Source organism: Felis catus, chromosome E1 (genome assembly GCF_018350175.1).
Source record: "Felis catus isolate Fca126 chromosome E1, F.catus_Fca126_mat1.0, whole genome shotgun sequence".
Taxonomy (NCBI): Eukaryota; Metazoa; Chordata; class Mammalia; order Carnivora; family Felidae; genus Felis; species Felis catus.
The window spans coordinates 22,627,430-22,648,215 of NC_058381.1; the positions used below are offsets into that span (position 1 = coordinate 22,627,430).

Genomic DNA, 20,786 nt, shown 5'->3' on the forward strand with positions numbered 1-20,786 from the left:
GCTTCCAAAATAAGACACATAGGAATAAATCTAACCAAAGATACATTTTTATATGGAAAACCTAAAGCTTTATTGTAAACAAAACATTTACTAATGTAAAACAACTGAAACACTTAGTAAGATATAAATGAAGTGATATTAAATATTTATGAGGTATGTATATATATTCTACATTCATTTCTACCTGAAAAAATCTATAAAATAATTAAAGTTCTAATCAAAACACATAACTCAACAAACTGATCCTAAAATTCATATGAAAGAAAGAAAAAATGAGATCCAGGAATAGCCAAAACAATTTTGAAGAAAATAAAGAAGGGGTTGGGGGACCATCCTACCACATATCAAGAATTTTTATAAAGTTTTAAGAATTAAAAATCTACCAGACCAAGGGAACAAAATATTTAAACCAGAAATAAACACAAATTTAAAAATTTGATCAATTCAAGGCAATGCAATGTATGATAGAGGTGGTATCATAAATCAGCCAGTCTGAGAATACTTGGTTGGCTATGGGGGGGGGGGGGGGGCGGGAACAGATCCACAACACATACAAAAATTAAAATAAATTCCAATGAATTAAAGGCCTAAAAGTGATAATATTTGAAAACTCATAAAATATAAGAAAATATCTTTATTGCTGAAGTAGAGGTGCAAAAAATTCAGTATATAAGAATAAAAATATGTGTGTCAAATTATTCTGTGTACTTTGCAAAGCTAAGAAGACCTCAGTCTGGGAGAAAATATTGCAAAATATGGATAGACAGACAGATAGATATACCAATCTGAAAGACAAATCCAATGAAAAAATACACAACAATGTGAATAGGCAATTTTATAGAACTGAAAATGGCCAACAGATTTATGAAAATATGTTCAATTATACTAGTAATCACAGCAATCCCTATTAAGACAAGATATAAAATTTTTTTTATTTAAAAAAATTTTTTTAAGTTTATTTATTCTTGAGAGATAGAGAGAAATAGAGCATGAGTAGGGGAGGAGCAGAGAGAAAGGAGGAGACACAGAATCTGAAGCAGGCTCCAGGCTCTGAGCTGTCAGCATAGATCCCGATGCCAGCCTCAAACTCACGAACTGCGAGATGGTGACCTGAGCTGAAGCCGGACGCTTAACCGACTGAGCCACCCAGACATCCCAAGACAAGATATAATTTTATACCCTTCAGGTGGGCAAGAATTACAACTTTAAAAATACCAAGACTTGGTAAGGTTATAAGGGCATGTAACTATTATATATTGCTGGGGAGAATGTAAAGTGAAATCATCACTTAGTAAATATAAAGATGAGGAACACTAAACCCAAGCCATTCCATTTCTAGGTATAATCTCCAAGAACACTCTCAAATATGTGCCCAAGAAGACATGTACACAGAAATTCAATGCTGCAATGTTTAAAATGATGTAAAATTAGAAATAACCAAAAGGTCCATTGATGGATAAGTACATTATAGTATAGAAACACACTTGAAAACAGCTAAAATGAAAGGATAAATGAATGAATGGATAAATCGCAAAACCATATGTCAAGTAGGAAATTTAAGCAGTAAAAGTATATACATTTTATACACTTTTAAAACCCAAAAAGAAAAATTTTGCATTGCTACAGGCATATGCATACATATAAAAAGGCTTTTTTTAAGTGCATGAGGATGATACATATCAAAGATCAAAGACTACCTCTAGGCAGTCTTTTCCTAGGGAGAAAGAGTGGGAAAAGCAAATGATGGGGTGTGGGTGGGAAAGAGTGGCAATTTAACAGCATCTGCACTTTATTTCTTTAAAGAAAATCTGAAGCAAACATGACAAAATGTTACTATTTGTTAAAGCTAGGTGGAGGGTACAAAGGTGTTAATCATACTTTTTCAATCTTTTCAATATATTTGAAATATTCCATAATTCAAACATTTTACATACAAAAGAGAAAGTCTGGCAGTATGCATGATATACACATCTTAAAAGGTCTATCCTATAAAACAAGGATAGAAGCTAAAGGAGGAGATGTTTGTTTTTACTGGGAAAAAAAAACTGAAAACTCAATTAAATAATCACAGAATAGCCGTACAATGAAATGTCATGTAACCACAAAAAAATTATATAGCTCAGAAGCACGGTTATTAACCCAGAAAGATGTTGACAACATACCAAGTCAGGGGGAAAAGAGGTATAAAAATATAGGTTTTTGTTCTTTTTAAAAATTTTTTTAATGTTTTATTTTGGAGAGAGAGAAAGTGGGAAAGGGGCAGAGAGAGAAGGGAGACAGAGGATACAAAGCGGGTTCCACGCTGACAGCAGAGAGCCCAATGCAGGGCTGGAGCCCATGAACCATGAGATCATGACCTGAGCCAAAGTTGGACACTTAACCAATTGAGTCACCCAGGTGCCCCAAAAGTATAGGTTTTCAACAAAGTCAGGAAATGGTTAAACAAACCTCCCATATGCACTAACAGAGGCCCAAGTCCCACTAACGCACCTGCCATATTTTAATCTCCTTATCAACTTGTGTCCATGGAAAGAAATGAACTACAAGCAGCCCAATGATAATAAGAAGTACAATAGATTCATTCCAGTGTTTCAAACAAGAAAGCTTTTGCTATAATACTGAAGCAGAAGAGCTGCATTCAAAGCCAAAAACAATTATTTCCCAATGTTGGTGCCAACAATCCCCACCTTTGCAGATGAAACCTGCTCTATTTAACCATCCAGTCGGAGAACTAGCACAGAAGCATAAGTTGCTGATCATATATACCAAAAATCCAGGTAAAATATAACATACTACAATCAAAATAAACTGTCATGTATCAGTGAAATCCAAAGCTATAGTCACAAAGTGATGTCATATTTGTAAGAGGAACGAGTGGCAGCAAGAAGTTACTGAAGGACTTTCGAGAGAGAATAAAATGTTTGCCTGTTATATTTACATCTTCTGATAAACTGGAAATTGACTTGGGTACTAGAAAACCTGTGCTCCCTATTTTGTTCACTAAAAGTTGTCGAAAGGTCTAAGAATCATAATGGATTCTATTTTATGAAAAGTACAGTAGCCTATGAAAGGAAAACTGTTTCCTCTTCTCACAACACTTCTGACTCCAAATGTGTATGGGGTTTTCACACAGCAATCAATTCTACAACTCTCCAGATACCAAGTGGGTGTTCTACAAACAATTCTGACACCAACTACCTGGAGTTAGTGCAGACCCCACAGACCAAGGGCTCACTCCCACAAGACTGCCCCCCACTTCACCTGATCTTAGCCAAAAGGCCGAGAAGCAATTAAGACTGACCTCCCACTTCAGACACCAATTGCAAGTAATGGGTACCCATGTAACTCACACTTCTGTCCAACAGGGCTAGAAATCAGGGGTCCCATGACCCCCTCCTCATGTTTGATAATTTGCTACAGCAGCTCACAGAACTCACGTACTTACATTTAGTAGCTTATTATAAAGGATATTATAAAAGATATAAATGAACAACCTAATGAAGAGGTCCATGGTGTGAGGTCAGAAGGTTCCCAGACCCAGGAGCTTCTGTTCCCAGGAGGGTTGGAGCACACTGACTCTCTTTACACAGGCTTCATCACATAGGCATGACCTATGACCTAGCAACTCAATCTCCAGCCCTTCTACCTACCCCAGAGGTAGAGGGGTAGAGTGGGAGGTGTGGGGTAGAGGCTGAAAGTTCTAACCCTCCCATCACAAGGTTGGTCCCTCTGGCATCCAACTGCCCTCCTAAGGGCCCATCAGTCACTCATTAGCATACAAAAAAAACCACTCATTAATTTCAGAGATTCCAGTGGTGTTAGAAGCTCTCCGGGACTGGGAGTGCCTGGATGGCTCCATCGGTTGAGCACCCAACTTCTGCTCAGGTCATGATCTTGTGGTTTCTGTGTTCAAGTCCCACATCAGGCTCTGTGCTGATAGCTCAGAGCCCGGAGCCTGCTTTGGATTCTGTGTCTCTGTCTCTCTGCCCTTCCTTTGCTAGTTCTCTCTCTCTGTGTCACTCAAAAATAAGTAAACATTTAAAAAAATTTTTTTGTTAATAAAAAAAAAGAAGCTCTCCGGGCTGGGAAGTGGAAACTAAGACCAAATACTATAACCAAAAAAAAAAAACAAAAAAAGCTCCTATCACCCCTATTCCTCAGGAAATTACAGTTTTAAAAGCTCTTGTGCCAGGAACTGAGGATGAAGACCAAATATATATTTCTACTATTTCATAATATTATACATACAATAAAGGGTAAGAAGTTAGAAATCTTTTTTTTATATATACTTATTTAAGTTATTTCTACCCTCAATGTGGAGCTCGAGCTCACAACCCCAAGATCAAGAGTCACATGCTCTTCTGAGCCAGCCAAGTGCCCCAAATGTTAGAACTCTTAAGAACAAATATTTTCACTATTATTCCTTTACTGTGAAAATATTTCTTGTATTCTTTATACTTTGATGAAGTATTATTGAGACTGCTAAGACCAACAAATATAAACTGGATTTATTGTACAGAACTTGAGAATGGCTCAGTATATAACGGTAGCTGGATATAAGGTATACTAAATCTCAGCTTCCAGAAGAGTTGGTTTTGAACTCAATCACCCTTTAAGAGAAGACATACCAGCTCGCATAATTTCATCAACCAGGAGAATGTTGGTGGCAATCACTGTGCTGAGGAAAAAGATAATAGGGTGAGTAGAGTCTACCAACCCACTCCCAACTTTTCCCCCAGCAATCTTTAGCTACTAAAAGTACTTTGTTCATCAATGATGTTGGTATGAGATCTTATGAGACAAAGCTATTATAAATACAAACATCAACTCTTGTATTGTAATTTCAACTCCTTTGCTGATAAAGTAAAAGTTTGATTTTAAATTGTAGCAAAACTGAGCTCATTTTTGGCACATCATTTGCCTTTCCCCCCTATGCATGTGGTACTATTTTAGTTAATTTCCCTCTTTCCCTTCCCCCTTAAATAAACAGTAAGATAAACATTTCTTATATATCACACTACTAGAATTAAAATGGAAAAGGGACTGAAAAATGACGGAAGCTAGTGTTAGTAACTGGATACCACACCTTTTCATACACTTAACCATTTTTCTACTATAGAGTGGTAAAAATAATAGACAAGTTTTAATGTTATTATGTCCCTAAAAGTCTTTATTTTTATTAACATGAATTTACCAAGAGTGAAGAAGTTGTTTTTTCACACAATAGTTATCCCAAACTCCTGCATCAGCTGCTAACATTGGCTCACCTGCAAATAAAAACAATGTTAACAATACAATATTGATATATTCTGTTAATACTGGTTATATATTCTAACAGTACTTAATGTACCAACAAAACTATAGTGTCCAGGTCACAATGAACTCCATGGTATCAAATCAAATCCAGTGGCCAGTTCTCAGGCCTCATCTATCAGCAACATTTAACACGGCCTCCTCACTACTCTTTCTCACTTGCCTCCCAGGCCACCATGTTCAGCCTGACTTTTTTCTTTTTTGTTAGTGGCTCCTTTTCTGTTGACTTTCCTGGATTTTCCTCTTCTTCCCTTAATTTTGGAATACCCAAAAGCTCAGTCCTGGATTCTTTCCTTCTCTCTCTACACTCACTCCTTAGGTGATTTCATCCAGTCTTCTTGATTTAAACCATGTGCACTTTGGCAACTCTCAAGTTTTTATCTCCAATCCAGACCTCTTTTTTTTTTTTAAGTTTTTCTTTTAATTATTGATTTTTGAGACACACACACACACACACACACACACACACACACACAGTGCGAGGCGGGGAGGAGCAGAGATAGAGGGAGACCCAGAATCTGAAGCAGGCTCCGGGCTCCAGGCTGTCAGCACAGAGCCCAGGGTGGCTTCGAACTCACAAACCAGAAGATCTTGACCTGAGCAGAAATCGGCGCTTAACCAACTGAGCCACCCAAGTGCCCCCAACCCAGAATTATTTCTTGAGCTCCATACTCATACTTCCAATTGTCTATTTCACTTGAAAGTCAAAGACACTTCAAACTTAGCTTTGCCAAAACTCAGTGCTGACCTCCCCCCACACAACCTGCTGCACCCACAGTTCTTCAATGAGGTTAATGGCAATTTCAACCTTCCAGCTGTTCAGTGGACTTTTCTCCACAGAACAACCACAGTGATCCTTTTAAACATAATTAGGCCATGTCCCACCTCTACTAAAAATTGCTCCCTATCTCACTACAGTCAAAGTCAAAGTCCTTGGGCTGGCCCACATGTCCCTGCATGATCTTTCTATTACTTCTCTCATCTCCTTCCTCCTCCTCAAAAACTTCAAACCCTGGCTTTTCCACTGGCTGTTCCCTCTGCCTAGGATATTCTTTCCCCAGTTCCCCAACATGGCTACTTCGTCACTTCCTTTGATTTCTTTCTACAGACATATTCTCAATTAGCTCTACCCTGACCACCCTCTCTTTTTAAATTGCAAACTTCTGGGTCACTGGAGTATAACCTCTTTCTTTACTGAGCAGCTAATTTTTCTTCACTTTCTTACCTGTATTCAAGTCTATGCCAACAGGTTGTTTTGATTCTGAATGTTCAGCCTGAACTTTTACTAGAGTTTCCTGCAGGTCATAACCAGAATTCTGAGCAAGAACCTTTAGGAATAAAAATAATAATAAATATATGTATGAAATACCTTCACACATATATTTGAATATCAAAGATAATAAATAAGGCACTGCTCTCTAGTCTTGTGAAAACACACTTATAATACAGTAACCCCCTCCTTTTAAAGAATTCCATTCTTTGAGAGAGAGTGCATGCACACAAGCAAGAGGGCAAAGGGCAGAGGGGGAGGGAAATAAAGAATCTTAAGCAGGTTCCATGGCCAGCACAGAGCCCAACTCAGGGCTCAATCTCACAACTGTGAGATCATGGCCTGAGACAAAATCAAGAGTCTAATGCTTAACCAACTGAGCCACCCAGGTACCCTTGAAGAATTCTGTCCTTAATCTAAAACAAATTAGTATTTTATGTCTCTAGCAGTTTTTATATTTACTTAAACATTTTCCGTATATACATCACACTAAATTCTGAGGACATTATAGTACCTCCATCCCCACCCCACTACAGTAATTTCCCTCCTTGCAAAAGATCTCTTAAAAAATGGAAAGAGGGACACCTGGCTGGCTCAGTTGGAAGAGTGTGTAACTCCATCTCAGGGTTGTGAGTTTGAGCTTCACATTGGGTGTAGAGAATAGATAGATAGATAGATAGATAGATAGATAGATAGATAGATAAAGAAGTAGAATGGTATGGTTTCTTCTCATCCCTCTAGCCACACATTTTCCAGCTTTTCCTAGATACCTGCTAAAAGAACCCTTCATATTTGCAGGATGCTTGTGTCCCTCACCAACATGAAGAGAGTCATGACCTGTGACAACAGGAATGGAGCTAATAGCACTCCAGACCAGGTTTATTTCCAAGTAGTACAAAACCAACAGCTGATAAGTAAGGAACCACCACTGTATACCAGGCTTACCAGTTTGTGTCAACTACAGGATCATTACTTAACTGACTTTGCTGTTTTGGGGAAAGAGAAAAATAGATATCTGATTCTCAAAGATTCCACAAATTGTGAATAATTTAAAGCAATTACCAAAGAGACTTTGCTAGCATTGTTCTTTTTTTTTTTATTTTTTTATTTAAAAAAATTTTTTAATGTTTATTTATTTTTGAGACAGAGAGAGACAGAGCGTGAACAAGGGAGGGGCAGAGAGAGAGAGGGAGACACAGAATCTGAAACAGGCTCCAGGCTCTGAGCTGTCAGCACAGAGCCCGATGCGGGGCTCGAACTCACAGACCATGAGATCATTACCTGAGCCGAAGTCAGACACTTAACCGACCGAGCCACCCAGGTGCGCCGCTAGCATTGTTCTTAATGTTTTTAATTCATGGTAATAACATCTTTGACATGGTCTTCTGTGTTTCTAAGTGGTTCACAACCAGATTAAGGCAAAGGAAAAGGAATGGTAGTCTGTTTCCTTTGTTGACACATGGAAAAAATACCTGGTTTCTCTCCTTTTGCAGGAATTATAATGAAAATGACAAAAGCATGCTAGTATTTGGAGTTCTCATTCCCACAGTTTAAAATAATAATTAATACTTTGGATACCACCAACAAAACAAAAATCTACGCAAAAGTCTAGTTAAATTTTAAGTTCTAAACTTTTTCATTATGATTAATCATAAACCATTTTTGAAGGAAATTTCTGGACTTACTTCCACTTTTGGAGCTCAGAGATTAGCAAGGGGGTAACTTAGTGATTTCAGGAAACTCTGACAAGGATTCTGAGCTATTATCCCAAAAGTTTCCCTGCTCTTGCTGTAAAATATCTTAGATAAAACTGTGTGGGGAAATGCAAATTCAAACTCTCTCTACTCTGGTGTTAGATAATGTGGGCAATTTGTAATCCAACACCCTTAGATCTAACCAGTTGTTCTTTAGCCATTAGGATAGTTGTACCTTAGGAATAATGAGTAAGGCATTAGCAAAAGCTTGTACTCCAAGACGAGCTCTTCCTTTTACACTATGCTTGTAATTAACAAGAGCTTCAGCTATTGCCACTTCAACTGCACCTGCTCCTGGAACCACACAACCTATTGGAGGAAAAAAGATTGGCAAGACATTCCATACAGGGAAAAATAATTAAACAAAATAAACAAACAAACAAAAAATAGAGAAAAAAAGCAATTAGCTATTCAGGTGTGTTCTATTACCTATTATATGGCCTAGATCTAAAATATACCTAAGTAGACACAGAAATAAAGTAAGTTGCATAGTTCAGTGATTACTTAGATGTCTTATGAAGCATCCTGAAGTTACATACCATTAAAAAATTAGGCATGGTACAGACAACTGGCTGCAACCAGCTTATTTAATTGTTTGTAAAAGTAGACATTCTTCCCACCTTCATCTTATTCCTTTATGACTACATGCAAAAGGTAATTATTTATCATTTATAGGGACAGGTAATAAATTGTAACATCCGATTTGAAAAAAATTTAGGCCAAGATGATTTGGCCACCATTTTGGTATGGAATTCTTGGGACTTAATGAAGTATTTGTTTTCTATACTGAAGCAAAACCCAAACTGCTACCTAAGGAAAAAATATAGGTGTTTTCATTATTCTAAGGCAAAAGCTCTGTTTAAAAACATCAATTTTCACAACAGGATATGACTTTTATACCTGCTGGTATGGTTTTATAAAGTTTATGACTCTCCTTTGAATCAGCAAATTTGTTTTGGAATCACCCATCTTTAAAACAAAACAAGAAGAATCTCTCCTTTGTCCCACATCATTTTTTTAAATATTTGTTTATCTATTTTGAGAGAGAGAGAGTGAGCAGGAGAGGGGCAGAGAGAGAAGGAGAGAAAGAATCCCAAGCAGGCACCGCGCTGTCAGCACAGAACCCGATGCAGGGCTTGAACCCATGAACCGTGAGATCATAACCTGAGCTGGAATCAAGAGTAGGATGCTTAAAATGACTGAGCCACCCAGGTGTCTCTATCCCACATCATTTTTTAATTACTAGCCCCTTCGTCTGCTTCTCTGTACAACAAAACTGTTCAAAAGAGTTGTCTACCCACAAAATGATTGCATCCTTGCTTCCCATTCACACTTTTAAAAAGTTAAAAGTTCCTGAGGCGCCTGGGTGGCTCACTCTATTGAGTGCCTGACTTCGGCTCAGGTCATGATCTCACAGTTTGTGGGTTCGAGCCCCACACTGGGCTCTGTGCTGACAGCTCAGAGCCTGGAGCCTGTTTCAGATTCTGTGTCTTCCTCTCTCTCTGCCCCTCCCCCACTCGCACTCTGTCTCCCTCTGTCTCAAAAATAAATAAACATTAAAAAAAAATTTTTTTTTAAGTTAAAAGTTCCCTGTGGTGTAACACTGTATGTTAATTATACTGGAATTAAAACATAATTTTAAAAAACTTTTTTAAGTTCCTGTGAAATACTGAATATACGCAAAAGAATATTTATATGTGTAAAGTACAAAGAATAAATGCACAAATAAATGTACTCATGTACTTCCCACCTGGCTTAAGAAACAGAACATTGCCAGTAACTTTGAAAACCTCCCTGATCCCATTCTGTGAAAACACAACATATCACAATTTGTGGGATGCTACTCAAGCAATACCTGAAGAGAAACTTATATCACTAAACACCTATGCTAGAAAGAAGGGTCTCAAACCAATGACCTCAGCTTTCACCTTAAGAACTAGAAAAGAGCAAATAAAACCTAATATAAACAGAAAAAAGAAATAATGAGAGTGGAAATCAATGAAATAAAAATGAACAGTGTCCAAAAAATAAACAATGCCAGAAATGAAAAAGGTAATATCACTATAGATTCCACAGACATGAGAAGCATAATAGTAAGGGAATATTATGAACAATTTTATGCTAATAAATTTGAAAAGTTAAGGGATTAGCAAACTTTCTATAAAAGATCAGATATAAATACTTCAGGTTCTATGAACCACACCATCTCTTTTTAACTAATCAACTCTGCCACTATAGCACAAAAAGAGCCACAGACAATACATATATGAATGGGTATAGCTGTACCCCAATAAAACTTTATTTACCAAAACCAGGCAGCAAACAGGATTTAGCTCATGGGCAGTAGTTTGATCATCTTAACAGATGAAATGGACAAATTTCTTGAAAGACACAAACTCAAAAAAGACAGATAACCTGAATACCCCTGTCTCTATTAAAAAGATTGAATTCATAGTAAAATTTTCCCATTAAGAAAACTCCAGACCCAGATAGCTTTACTGGTGAATTCTACCAAACATTTAAGAAATAAATACCAATTCTACACAAGATTTCAACACTTTCAGAAAATTAAAGAGGAGAGAATACTTTCCAACTCATTCTATGAGGTCACCATTATTCTAACAGCAAAAAAGATAAAGGCATTACAAGAAAGAAAATACACAAGTACCCCTTATGAACATAGATATAAAAATTCTTAACAGCATAGAGGCGCCTGGGTGGCTCAGTTGGTTAAGAGTCCTACTTCCACCCAGGTCATGATCTCAGAGTTCATGAGATCTAGCCCTACGTTGGGCTCCACGCTGGGCATGGAGCCTGCTTAGGATTCTCTCTCTACCTCTCTCTCTGCCCTTCCCTCATTTGCACTCTCTCTCTCTCTCTCTCTCAAAATAAATAAATAAAACTTAAAAAAATTCTTAACAGCATATTAGCAAATCAAGTCCAATAATATATAGAAATACATAGCAGCATTACTTACAATACCCAAAAGATGAAGTGATCTAAGTTTCCATCACTGGATAAACAGATAAATAAAATGTGGTTTATACATACAATACAGTATTATTCAGCCCGAAGAAGCAAGGAAATTCTGACACATCATTCAAGGATGAACCTTGAAGACATCGTGCTAAGTGAAATAAGCCGGCCCAAAAAGACAGATACTGGATGATTCCACTCAAATGAGGTACATAGAATAGTCAAATTCATAGAGACAGAAAGCAGAATAGTGGCTTCCATGAGCTGGAAGGAGAGGGGAATGGAGAGTTATTATTTAATGGGTATAAAGTTTCAGTACTTAAGATGGAAAATGTTCTGTGGATACATGATCATGATGGCTACACAACAGTGTGAAAGAAAGGATTTATTGCCACTGAACTGTAATACTTACAAATGATTAAAATGACAAACTATATACTTATATCCACAATTTAAAAAAATAATTTTAAAAATTGTAATCCATTTTTAAAGAAAATAATACATCATAAGTAAGTAGGGTTTACCCCAAGAATGTAAGTTTGGTTGAACATTTGAAAATCAATGTAATTTACCACATTAATAAACTTAAAGAGAAAAAACATGTAATCATCTCAATAGATCAACAGAAAAGCAACTGACAAAATCCAACATCTATTCATGATAAAAAGTCTCAGCAAGAGAGGGAAACTTCCTCAATATGACAGAGGGCTTCTATGAAAACCCTACAGCTAAATATCATACATAATAGAGAAAGGCTGAATATTTCCCCCCCATTATCAGGAGCAAGGAAAGAATGCCCACTCTCACTATTTCCATTCAACAATGTATTGCAGCTTCTAGCCCATGAAATAAAGAGAAAAAGGAAATAAAAGATATCCAGATTGGAAAGAAACAAGTAAAACGGTCTTTATTAGCAGACAACATGATTATTTATACAGACAACTCAATTAAATCTGTAAGAAAGCTACTAGAATAAGTGAGTTTAACAAGGTTGCAGAATTCAAGATCAGTAAACAAAAATCAGTATCTATATGTTAATCAGAAATTGAAATTTTAAAAACATCATGTATAATAGGATCAAAATTCATGAAATACATAGATACATCTGAAAAAAATATATGCCACTAAGAATCACAAAATATTGCTGGGGTAAAAAAAATATATACATATATATATACATATATATATATATACACACACACACATATACATATGTATATGTGTGTGTGTATATATATATATGTGTGTGTGTATATATATATACATATATATATATATATATATATATATATATATATATATTGCTGAGACAGAATCAAGAAGGCCCAAATAGAGGCGCCTGGAGAGCTCAGTCAGTTGAGTCTGACTCTTGATTTTGGCTCAGGTCATGATCTCCTGGTTCGTGGGATCCAGCCCTGCATCAACCTCTGTACTAACAATGTGGAGCCTGCTTGGGATTCTCTCCACCTCTCTCTCTCTCCCTACGTGTCTCTCTCTCTCTCTCTCTCTCTCTCTCTCTCTCTCTCTCTCTCTCAAAATAAATAAACTTAAAAAAAATAAACTTATTTTTAAAAAAGAAGGCTGAAATAAATAGATATACCATGACTCAATATTGTTAAGATATCAAGATATCAATTATTCCCAAAATGTCCCACAGATTCAGTGAAATTCTAATCAAAATCTCAGCAGTCTTTTTAGTAGTGACAAGCTGATTCTAAAATTCATATGGAAATGCAAAAGATTTTAAATAACCAAAATAACTTAGAAAAGAACATGAGAGGATTAACATTGCTGATTTCAAGACTTATTATAAAGTTACAGTGATCAGGATAGTATATTAATATTGAGCCAGACAAACAGATCAGTGGAACAGAATAAAAACCCAGAAATAAAACCACACAAATATGGACAAATGGTCTTCATCAAAGATGCAAAAGCAATGCATTGGTGAAAGAAGAGTCTTTTCAACAAATGTAGCTGGAACACTTTGATCAAAGGTATATTATGGTATACCTAAGAGTTGATTTGCTGGGTCATATAGTATCTCTGTGTTTAACTTTGAAAAAAGAAAAATTTTTTAATGTTTATTTATTTTTGATAGAACACAAGGTGGGGAGGAGAAGAGAGAGAAGGAGACACAGAATCTGAAGCAGGCTCCAGGCTCTGAGCTGTCAGCACAGAGCCCAACGCGGGCTCAAACTCACAAACCGTGAGATCATGACCCGAGCCAAAGTCGGACACCCAACTGACCAAGCCACCCAGGTGACCCTAATTTTTAAATTTTTAAATGTTTATTCATTTTTGAGAGACAGAGACAGAGTGCAAGCAGGGGAGAGGCAGAGAGAGAGGGAGACACAGACTACAAAACAGGCTCCAGGCTCTGAGCTGTCAGCACAGAGCCCGACGCAGGGCTTGAACCCACGGACCATGAGATCATGACCTGAGCTGGTCAGTCACCCAACGAACTGAGCCACCCAGGCACCCTGTCTCTGTGTTTAACTTGTTAAGGCACTCCCAGCTATTTTCCAACAGTTCCCACCAGCAATGTTGAAGGCTCCAATCTCTCCACATCTTTGCCAACATTTATTATCATCCAGGTTTTTTGATTTATAGCCATCCTAACAGTTGTGAAATGGTATCTCTTTATGGTTTTCATTTTCATTTTCCCAATGACTATGTTGAGCATTTTCCATGTGCTTATCGTTCTATTTTAAACGTCTGTTTTTTATTGAATTATCTACCTCAACTCCTTTTAGAAGGTAGTTTATAAATTATCAGTAAATAATAAATGCTAATATTCTGTCCTAATCATTCGTAAGATTACACTACATCTAAGGTAACAGAATGAGTTCTAAGCTATTAAATCCTTTTCATGGTTTTAAAAATAAATTTCTAAAAATAAAAAAACTTTATTATAGTGTGGGGTAACAGTCTTTCCATCCTGGAACTATGGCCTAGTTTGTCCATAACCTTGCAGAGAAGGCCCCAGGGCTGGTGAATGAACACCAGCATTTGGTGCTGGTAAGGTCACAACTTACCTGAAGCCCCGACTGACCACATTTTGGCGCTATGCCAAATTAAGCTGGCTCCTCCAATTCCTGCTGAGATCCCTACAGCTATTCAGAGCTTGAAAAAAATAGCCAAAAGCACTCAAACTGGTAGCTTCAAAAGGTTCACAGTTAAGGAATCTCGCTGACTGGTTTGGAGGCCACTGAGGTGTGGATGTGGTTTTATGTCGGTAAGATCATAGGCAAGCACGGCATCATTGGCTATAATGTTTGAAGACCAATCTTTAACATCTATTTACATTTGGTTTGTTATTTGAGCCCTCTTGGACCATGTGTAATCACACTGGTATTTGAATAAACTAAGATAACGTATCAGAAAAAAGATACTATAGCATTAAATTAAGTGCTTTTTCATTTCATAAACAGAAGCTGATTAAAAGGGCAGCAAACTCACTACAAATAATGCAAAGGAGGGGCGCCTGGGTGGCGCAGTCGGTTAGGCGTCCGACTTCAACCAGGTCACGATCTTGCGGTCCGTGAGTTCGAGCCCCGCATCAGGCTCTGGGCTTATAGCTCGGAGCCTGGAGCCTGTTTCCGATTCTGTGTCTCCCTCTCTCTCTGCCCCTCCCCCGTTCATGCTCTGTCTCTCTCTGTCCCAAAAATAAATAAAAACGTTGAAAAAAAAAATTAAAAAAAAAAAATAATGCAAAGGAAAAATCTTCACAATCCAAATTATAAATTGTCCAAAGTGAAATAAAGAAGAGTAATCAGTCATATCTTCTAAAATACTGTGTGTACCATGACAGATTTAGTACCGCTTTTAAAATACATAAGGTTCATATCCATCATAAAAAAGAGCCTACCATCTTCAATGGCATTTTTGATGGCACGAAGTCCATCCCTTAGAGCATCCTTGATTTGTGTGAGAGTATGCTTATTTGGTCCTTTAACCAACAAGGTGACAGAACGAGGGTTAACACAGGCCTCGATAAAAGTGAACTTTTCTTCACCCTAGAGGGTAATCCAAGAAGATATAACTCTAATATTTAATGTCATTATGAAGTGAAGTCCTAGTTTATAATATTAGAATCCAATCTTGCAAATTTTTCTCATCAAACATAACTAAATAGACACTAAAAGCAGTTAAGTTATATTTGAACTCTTAACAAACATTTAGAAAGATAAATTGTAAAATACATCCTGGGGATTATTCAGATATCAAAAGGTAAAGCCTGAATGAAAAGATTTAGTACGTAAAAAAAAAAAAAAAAGTTTACTCTTCACTTTATAACCACTGCCCACAGATATACTCACTAATGTACACTCATGTACAAGACCAGCATGCCCCAAACAATGTATACTGAGGTCTTCAAGAGAATTCACAGCCATTCCACCACAAGCAAGAGAGAGTCTGAAATTACAGAGGTCGTCGTAGCTTTGATTATGGTAAGCATGAAAGGCTTAATTTCTCAAAGGTGAGAAAATACCTAACACAGAAGACTTCATTGTCACTGTATTGTACTGTTTTTAAAATCTGGGTTTTTAAAAATTTTTTTAAGTTCATTTATTTATTTTTGAGAGAGAGAGAGAGAGCACACAGGGGAGGGGCAGAGAGAGAGGGAGAGAGAGAAAATCTCAAACAGGCTCTGCACTCTCAGTGCAGAGCCCAATGTGAAGCTCAAAATCACGAAACCATGAGATCATGACCTGAGCTGAAACCAAGAGTCATATGCTTAACTGACTGAGCCACCCAGGCACCCCTAAAATCTGTTTTAAGAAGATGAAAACCTTTGTCCTGCAACAAAGTTCTGACGTAGGTTAACAATCTTGATTTTTGACATTTCCATTATTTATTGAAATTAAAAACAAAAACAAAATTTGGAACATGTATGCTACTACTTTGCTCAACAATGTTTACATGCAAGTTAAAAGGAAAATCATGGAATCATTTCAATTTAATCTGCTAAAAACTTAGGATACATAATTATCTGCAAGCTTACCTTTCCATATTTCTTCTTTTTGCCCTGCGAAGAGCTACTATGCCATGTTTTGCAAGAGCATCTAAGGAAAATGGATCAATTCCCTAAAATCAAATTAGCAAAAAAGTTATAAGCACATCTTAAGCCACTAGTTCTCAAACTTTTTTTATCTCAGCACTGCTTCACATTCTTAAAAATTAAGAACCCAAAAAACTTTTGTTTATGTGGACTCTAAGTTATCATAAATTAAAATTCAAAATAATAGTAAACTCATTTTATGTTAACATAAATAACATTTTTAAGTGAAAACTTACTATACTTTCATAAACAAAAAAATACGTAGGTTAAAGTAATGGCACGGTTTCACATTTTTTATATTGTTTTAATGTCGGTCTTAACAGAAGACATATGGAGTCTCATCTGCTTCTGCCTTCAATATGGTGTGATATCTTGTTTTGGTTAAAGTATATGAAGAAAGCTTGACCTCACACAAATACATACTGGGAAAAAGAGGAATATTTTAATAACTTTTCAGATAAATGTGGGTGTTCTTCTTTGATACTACACCAAAACTCAATAAATGTTTCTTAAAGGTTAGTTTCGAGGTGAAATATGGAACTTATCAATAAACTTTTCTTCTTTAAATTTTTTTAAAATGTTTATTTTTAAGAGAGAGAGAGGGACAGAGTGTGAGCGGGGGAGGGATAGAGAGAGGGGGAGACACAGAATCCAAAGCAGGCTGCAGGGTCTGAGCTGTCAGAACAGAGCCCAGCACGGGGCTCAAACTAACGAACCCTGAGCTCATGACCTGAGCCAAAGTCCAACACTTAACCAACTAAGCCACCCATGGGCCCCTCAACAAAATTTACATACTCTCTCATATGAAAATCCACCTGTCTGGGGCACCTGGGTGGCTCAGTTAAGCGTCCAACTCCTGATTTGGGCTCAGGTCATGATCTCACAGTTCATGATTTCAAGCCCCGTGTAGGTCTCTGCACTGACAGTGCGGGGCCTGTTGAGATCCTCTCTCTTCCTCTCTCTCTGCCCCTCCCCTGCCCACTCATGCTCACTCACTCTCTCCCTCTCTCTCAAAAATAAATAAACTTTAAAATAATAATAATAATAAAATCAAATCCACTTGCCTGTCTTACACTTCGAGTGTATTATTTACCCATGCATGATTTTGTTAAATCATATGGTTTTTTTGTCATTTAGAAAACATTGAGGGTGGGGGATGGGCTAGATGGGTGATGGGTATTAAAGAGGGGACTTGTGATGAGTACTGGGTGTTGTATGTAAGTGATGAATCACTGAATTCTATTCCTGAAACTAATACTGCACTGTATGTTACCTAACTAGAATTTAAATAAAAATCTGAAAAGAAAAAAAGAAGAAAACATTGGTTCACTATGTTAAGCAGAGCTTCCAAATGCTGATACATTTCATAGTTATACAATATCAGAAATATCACATTTGCTAATATCACCATTAACATTATCAGAAAAGTCCTTTAAGTATTGGAGAGCTGTGACATTCACAATGGCAGATACAAGTTTTCCAAAATTTTAATTTTTGCTTGAAAGCTCAAATTTATTGGCAACAAATACTGTCAACTGTTTTCCTTGAAGTGACAGAACCACTTCTTCTTTTTTGAGAAAAACCTGCCAAATACCCACATCTAAATAACCACAGTTTGTCAGTTACTTTTTTTTTTTAAGTAATCTGTCTGCCCAACGTATGCCTTGAACTCACAATCCTGAGGTCAATAGTCACTTGTTCTACCCTCTGAGCCAACCAGCTGCCCCTGTCAGTTATTCTTTAAAGTAAAAATGGCATTCCACGAAAAAAGTGGCTAGGTCAGCTTGCAACTCAATTATACAAGAGTTTTCCTTCAAGATAACCATATTCTGATGTGCAGATTTCACACTCCGTCACACAGAATTATAAAAGGATGCCTATGTAAGGATCAAAATTCAATAAAATTAATAAGTTTTACCACTTCATCAAGATATTCTCAAATGAAACTTCTTTTTTTAACTGCAAGTGTACGGTAAAATGGGAAAAAGAATATAATGACTATTAGTACAGTTTGGTGCTACTGCTTTGATTTGTACTAATGCACCAGTAGTTTTACCTAACGTTGACTTTGCGTGATCATTGCAAATGTCAGCACAACGTAAAAGGCATTATTATTACTATTATTATCATGAAAATAATTTTGACCTCATAGACTCCCTGAAATGGTCTTATGGACTCCCGGGAATCCACAGACCACACTCTGAGAAATGGTGAAAAACATTTACACATAGTTAAAATCAAAATTTTCTTTCTCACCTTTTGATTAATGACAACAAATCCTTTACTGGACTGAGCACAGACTTTGTCTTTCAGGTCTATTATTTTTTGTACTCGATCTTCAATAAATTTTCTTTCAGCTTTTACCAGTTTCTCTTTCTCTTCAGCAGACTTATAAAAGAAACCAGAGCTCACCTCTCTAAAAGATTAATAAAAACAAGCTAGTAAAGGCAGAAGAGAGAGGAGGAAAAGGCAGAAGGCATTTACACTAAACATCTGGCAGGGAAGCAAGAGATTAAAAAAACACTTTTAGAAAATACACTTTCAGGAGTGCCTAGGTGGCTCAGTTGGTTGAGTGTCTGACTTCAGCTCAGGTCATGATCTCACAGCTTGGGAGCTCGAGCCCTGTGTTGGTCTCTGTGCTGACAGCACAGAGCCTGCTTTGGATTCTGTGTCTCCCTCTCTCTCTGCCCCTCCCCTGCGCTCATGCTCTGTTGTGTGTCTCTCTCTCAAATAAATAAATGTTAAAAGAAAATTTAAAAAGAAAATACAATTTCAAAATTCACAAAGAGTAACTGACACGTACGTTTTTTCATATTCTAGTGATACATTGCAAGAAAGGATAAACGCATCTTCTACTCGTTTCTTCATATCTGGATGACGGGCACCATGATCCAGAACTAATCCTCTGATCAACCTATTAAAAATATGTAATGTTTCTTCCTCTGAATATACACTCTAAAATTTTTTATAAAATAAGGATTGTATTCTTAAAATTGTAACAGAACTACTGGGGCACACATTGTTTCCTTGCACCAACTTTAAGCCTAACACATAATTAGCAAAATTAGAAAAGAAAATTTATTTTAACACAGTGTGACTGGGAAGTCACAATGAAAAGTCAACCCAGAATTATTCTCTAAATTATGTGGCTCACACATATGACACAGCTGGTCAAGTATTGAAAGGTAGGCACACAGTGAGTTTCTTAGGAACGTTTGTTCAAAATAATTATATGGAACCACCAAACATTGTTAACCTAAATGTCCAATAATAAGGCATTGTTCAGCAAATAAATGACCCAACTATTTCGTGGTCGTGAAAACTATGTAATGACATGGAAAAATATTTACAGTGGTAGCTGATAAACAAACACAGAATAGCAAACTACCTATAAAGCATGATTATAACTACTCTTTCAGAAAATAAGCACCTCAGTACTGACAAGAAAAAATGAAAAGAAATTAAGAGTAGAGTTATGCTTGGGTGGTAGGAATACAGATAATTCAGGAGTGGGAGACGCTTTTTTCCTCTCGTTGAAATTTTCTTTCAAGAGTAAATATTTTTATAACTTTTAAAACTTCATTTATACCCAATTAGGGAGTGGTATTTCTATTTACAAATCTTTTATAACCAATATTTGTTATACATAAACATAAAAGAAATAATTGTTAAAATAGTTAAACACAATTATAAGGAACTTTTCAAACTTTTAATTTAACTACTAATTTTAATCTGACTACAACATTTTAATCTAATTATCCGACTACCAGCTGAAAGTGCAGAGCTTTTCTTTAGGAAGAAAACAAGCAAACTATATGTTCAACACTTGTCACTCTCCAGGTCTCTTTACTCTTCCCCCCTCTCTCATTCTCAGCAAGTGACCTTGTGCTTTGAGAAAATACACTGTCCCATCACTACCTCTACCAGTCCACCTGCACTTGACCCTGAACCTCCTGTTCCTATGAGCGAACTGTCCATGCTCTTCTCTCAGGTTAACCCCTGCATGTGTGTACTCTATTCCCTTTCTGGTCTCTGCTCCGGCATCATCCCCTCTTCCCCCATGTCAGTTCCTCCTGCCTCCAGGAGCATTCTCGTCAGGACACAGACTTGCCATGAAAATTCTCATCTTTAAAACAAAGAATGCTTCTCCTTCAAGTCCCTTCCCATCCTCCCTTCTAGCTACTGCCCGTTTCTCTGCTAACCTCCTTGGAGCTGTGTATGCTTGCACCCTCACTTCTTCCTTAACCACTTCTCTCTCTCAAGCCCACTTCAATCCAACTTTCACACCTACTCCTTTATTGAATCAGTTCCCATCCAAGTCACCAAAAACATCAAATGCCTTCCATATCTAATGGTCAATTTTCAATCCACAACAACTTGCTCTAAGTTTCAGCAGCATATGACATAC

At 36.9% G+C, this 20,786-nt stretch overlaps 1 protein-coding gene across 4 annotated transcripts in view; it reads right to left on the minus strand.

Annotated features, from left to right (window-relative positions):
- Positions 1-4,493: 4,493 nt before the first annotated feature.
- CCT6B (chaperonin containing TCP1 subunit 6B) overlaps positions 4,494-20,786 on the minus strand; it is a 45,317-nt gene continuing 29,024 nt past the window's right edge. For 2 of the 4 annotated variants that reach the window (XM_019817516.3, XM_019817513.3), the window contains exons 6-14: positions 19,182-19,292; positions 18,635-18,794; positions 16,322-16,404; positions 15,636-15,756; positions 15,185-15,332; positions 8,513-8,646; positions 6,539-6,641; positions 5,195-5,267; positions 4,494-4,678 (exon numbers count right to left, since the gene is read on the minus strand). In XM_019817516.3, coding sequence (XP_019673075.1) covers positions 4,606-4,678; positions 5,195-5,267; positions 6,539-6,641; positions 8,513-8,646; positions 15,185-15,332; positions 15,636-15,756; positions 16,322-16,404; positions 18,635-18,794; positions 19,182-19,292 — 1,006 coding nt within the window. In that variant the 3' untranslated portion in view covers positions 4,494-4,605. The remainder of the gene's footprint in view (positions 4,679-5,194; positions 5,268-6,538; positions 6,642-8,512; positions 8,647-15,184; positions 15,333-15,635; positions 15,757-16,321; positions 16,405-18,634; positions 18,795-19,181; positions 19,293-20,786) is intronic. The other 2 variants (XM_006940082.5, XM_019817515.3) reach the window with 2 other exon arrangements.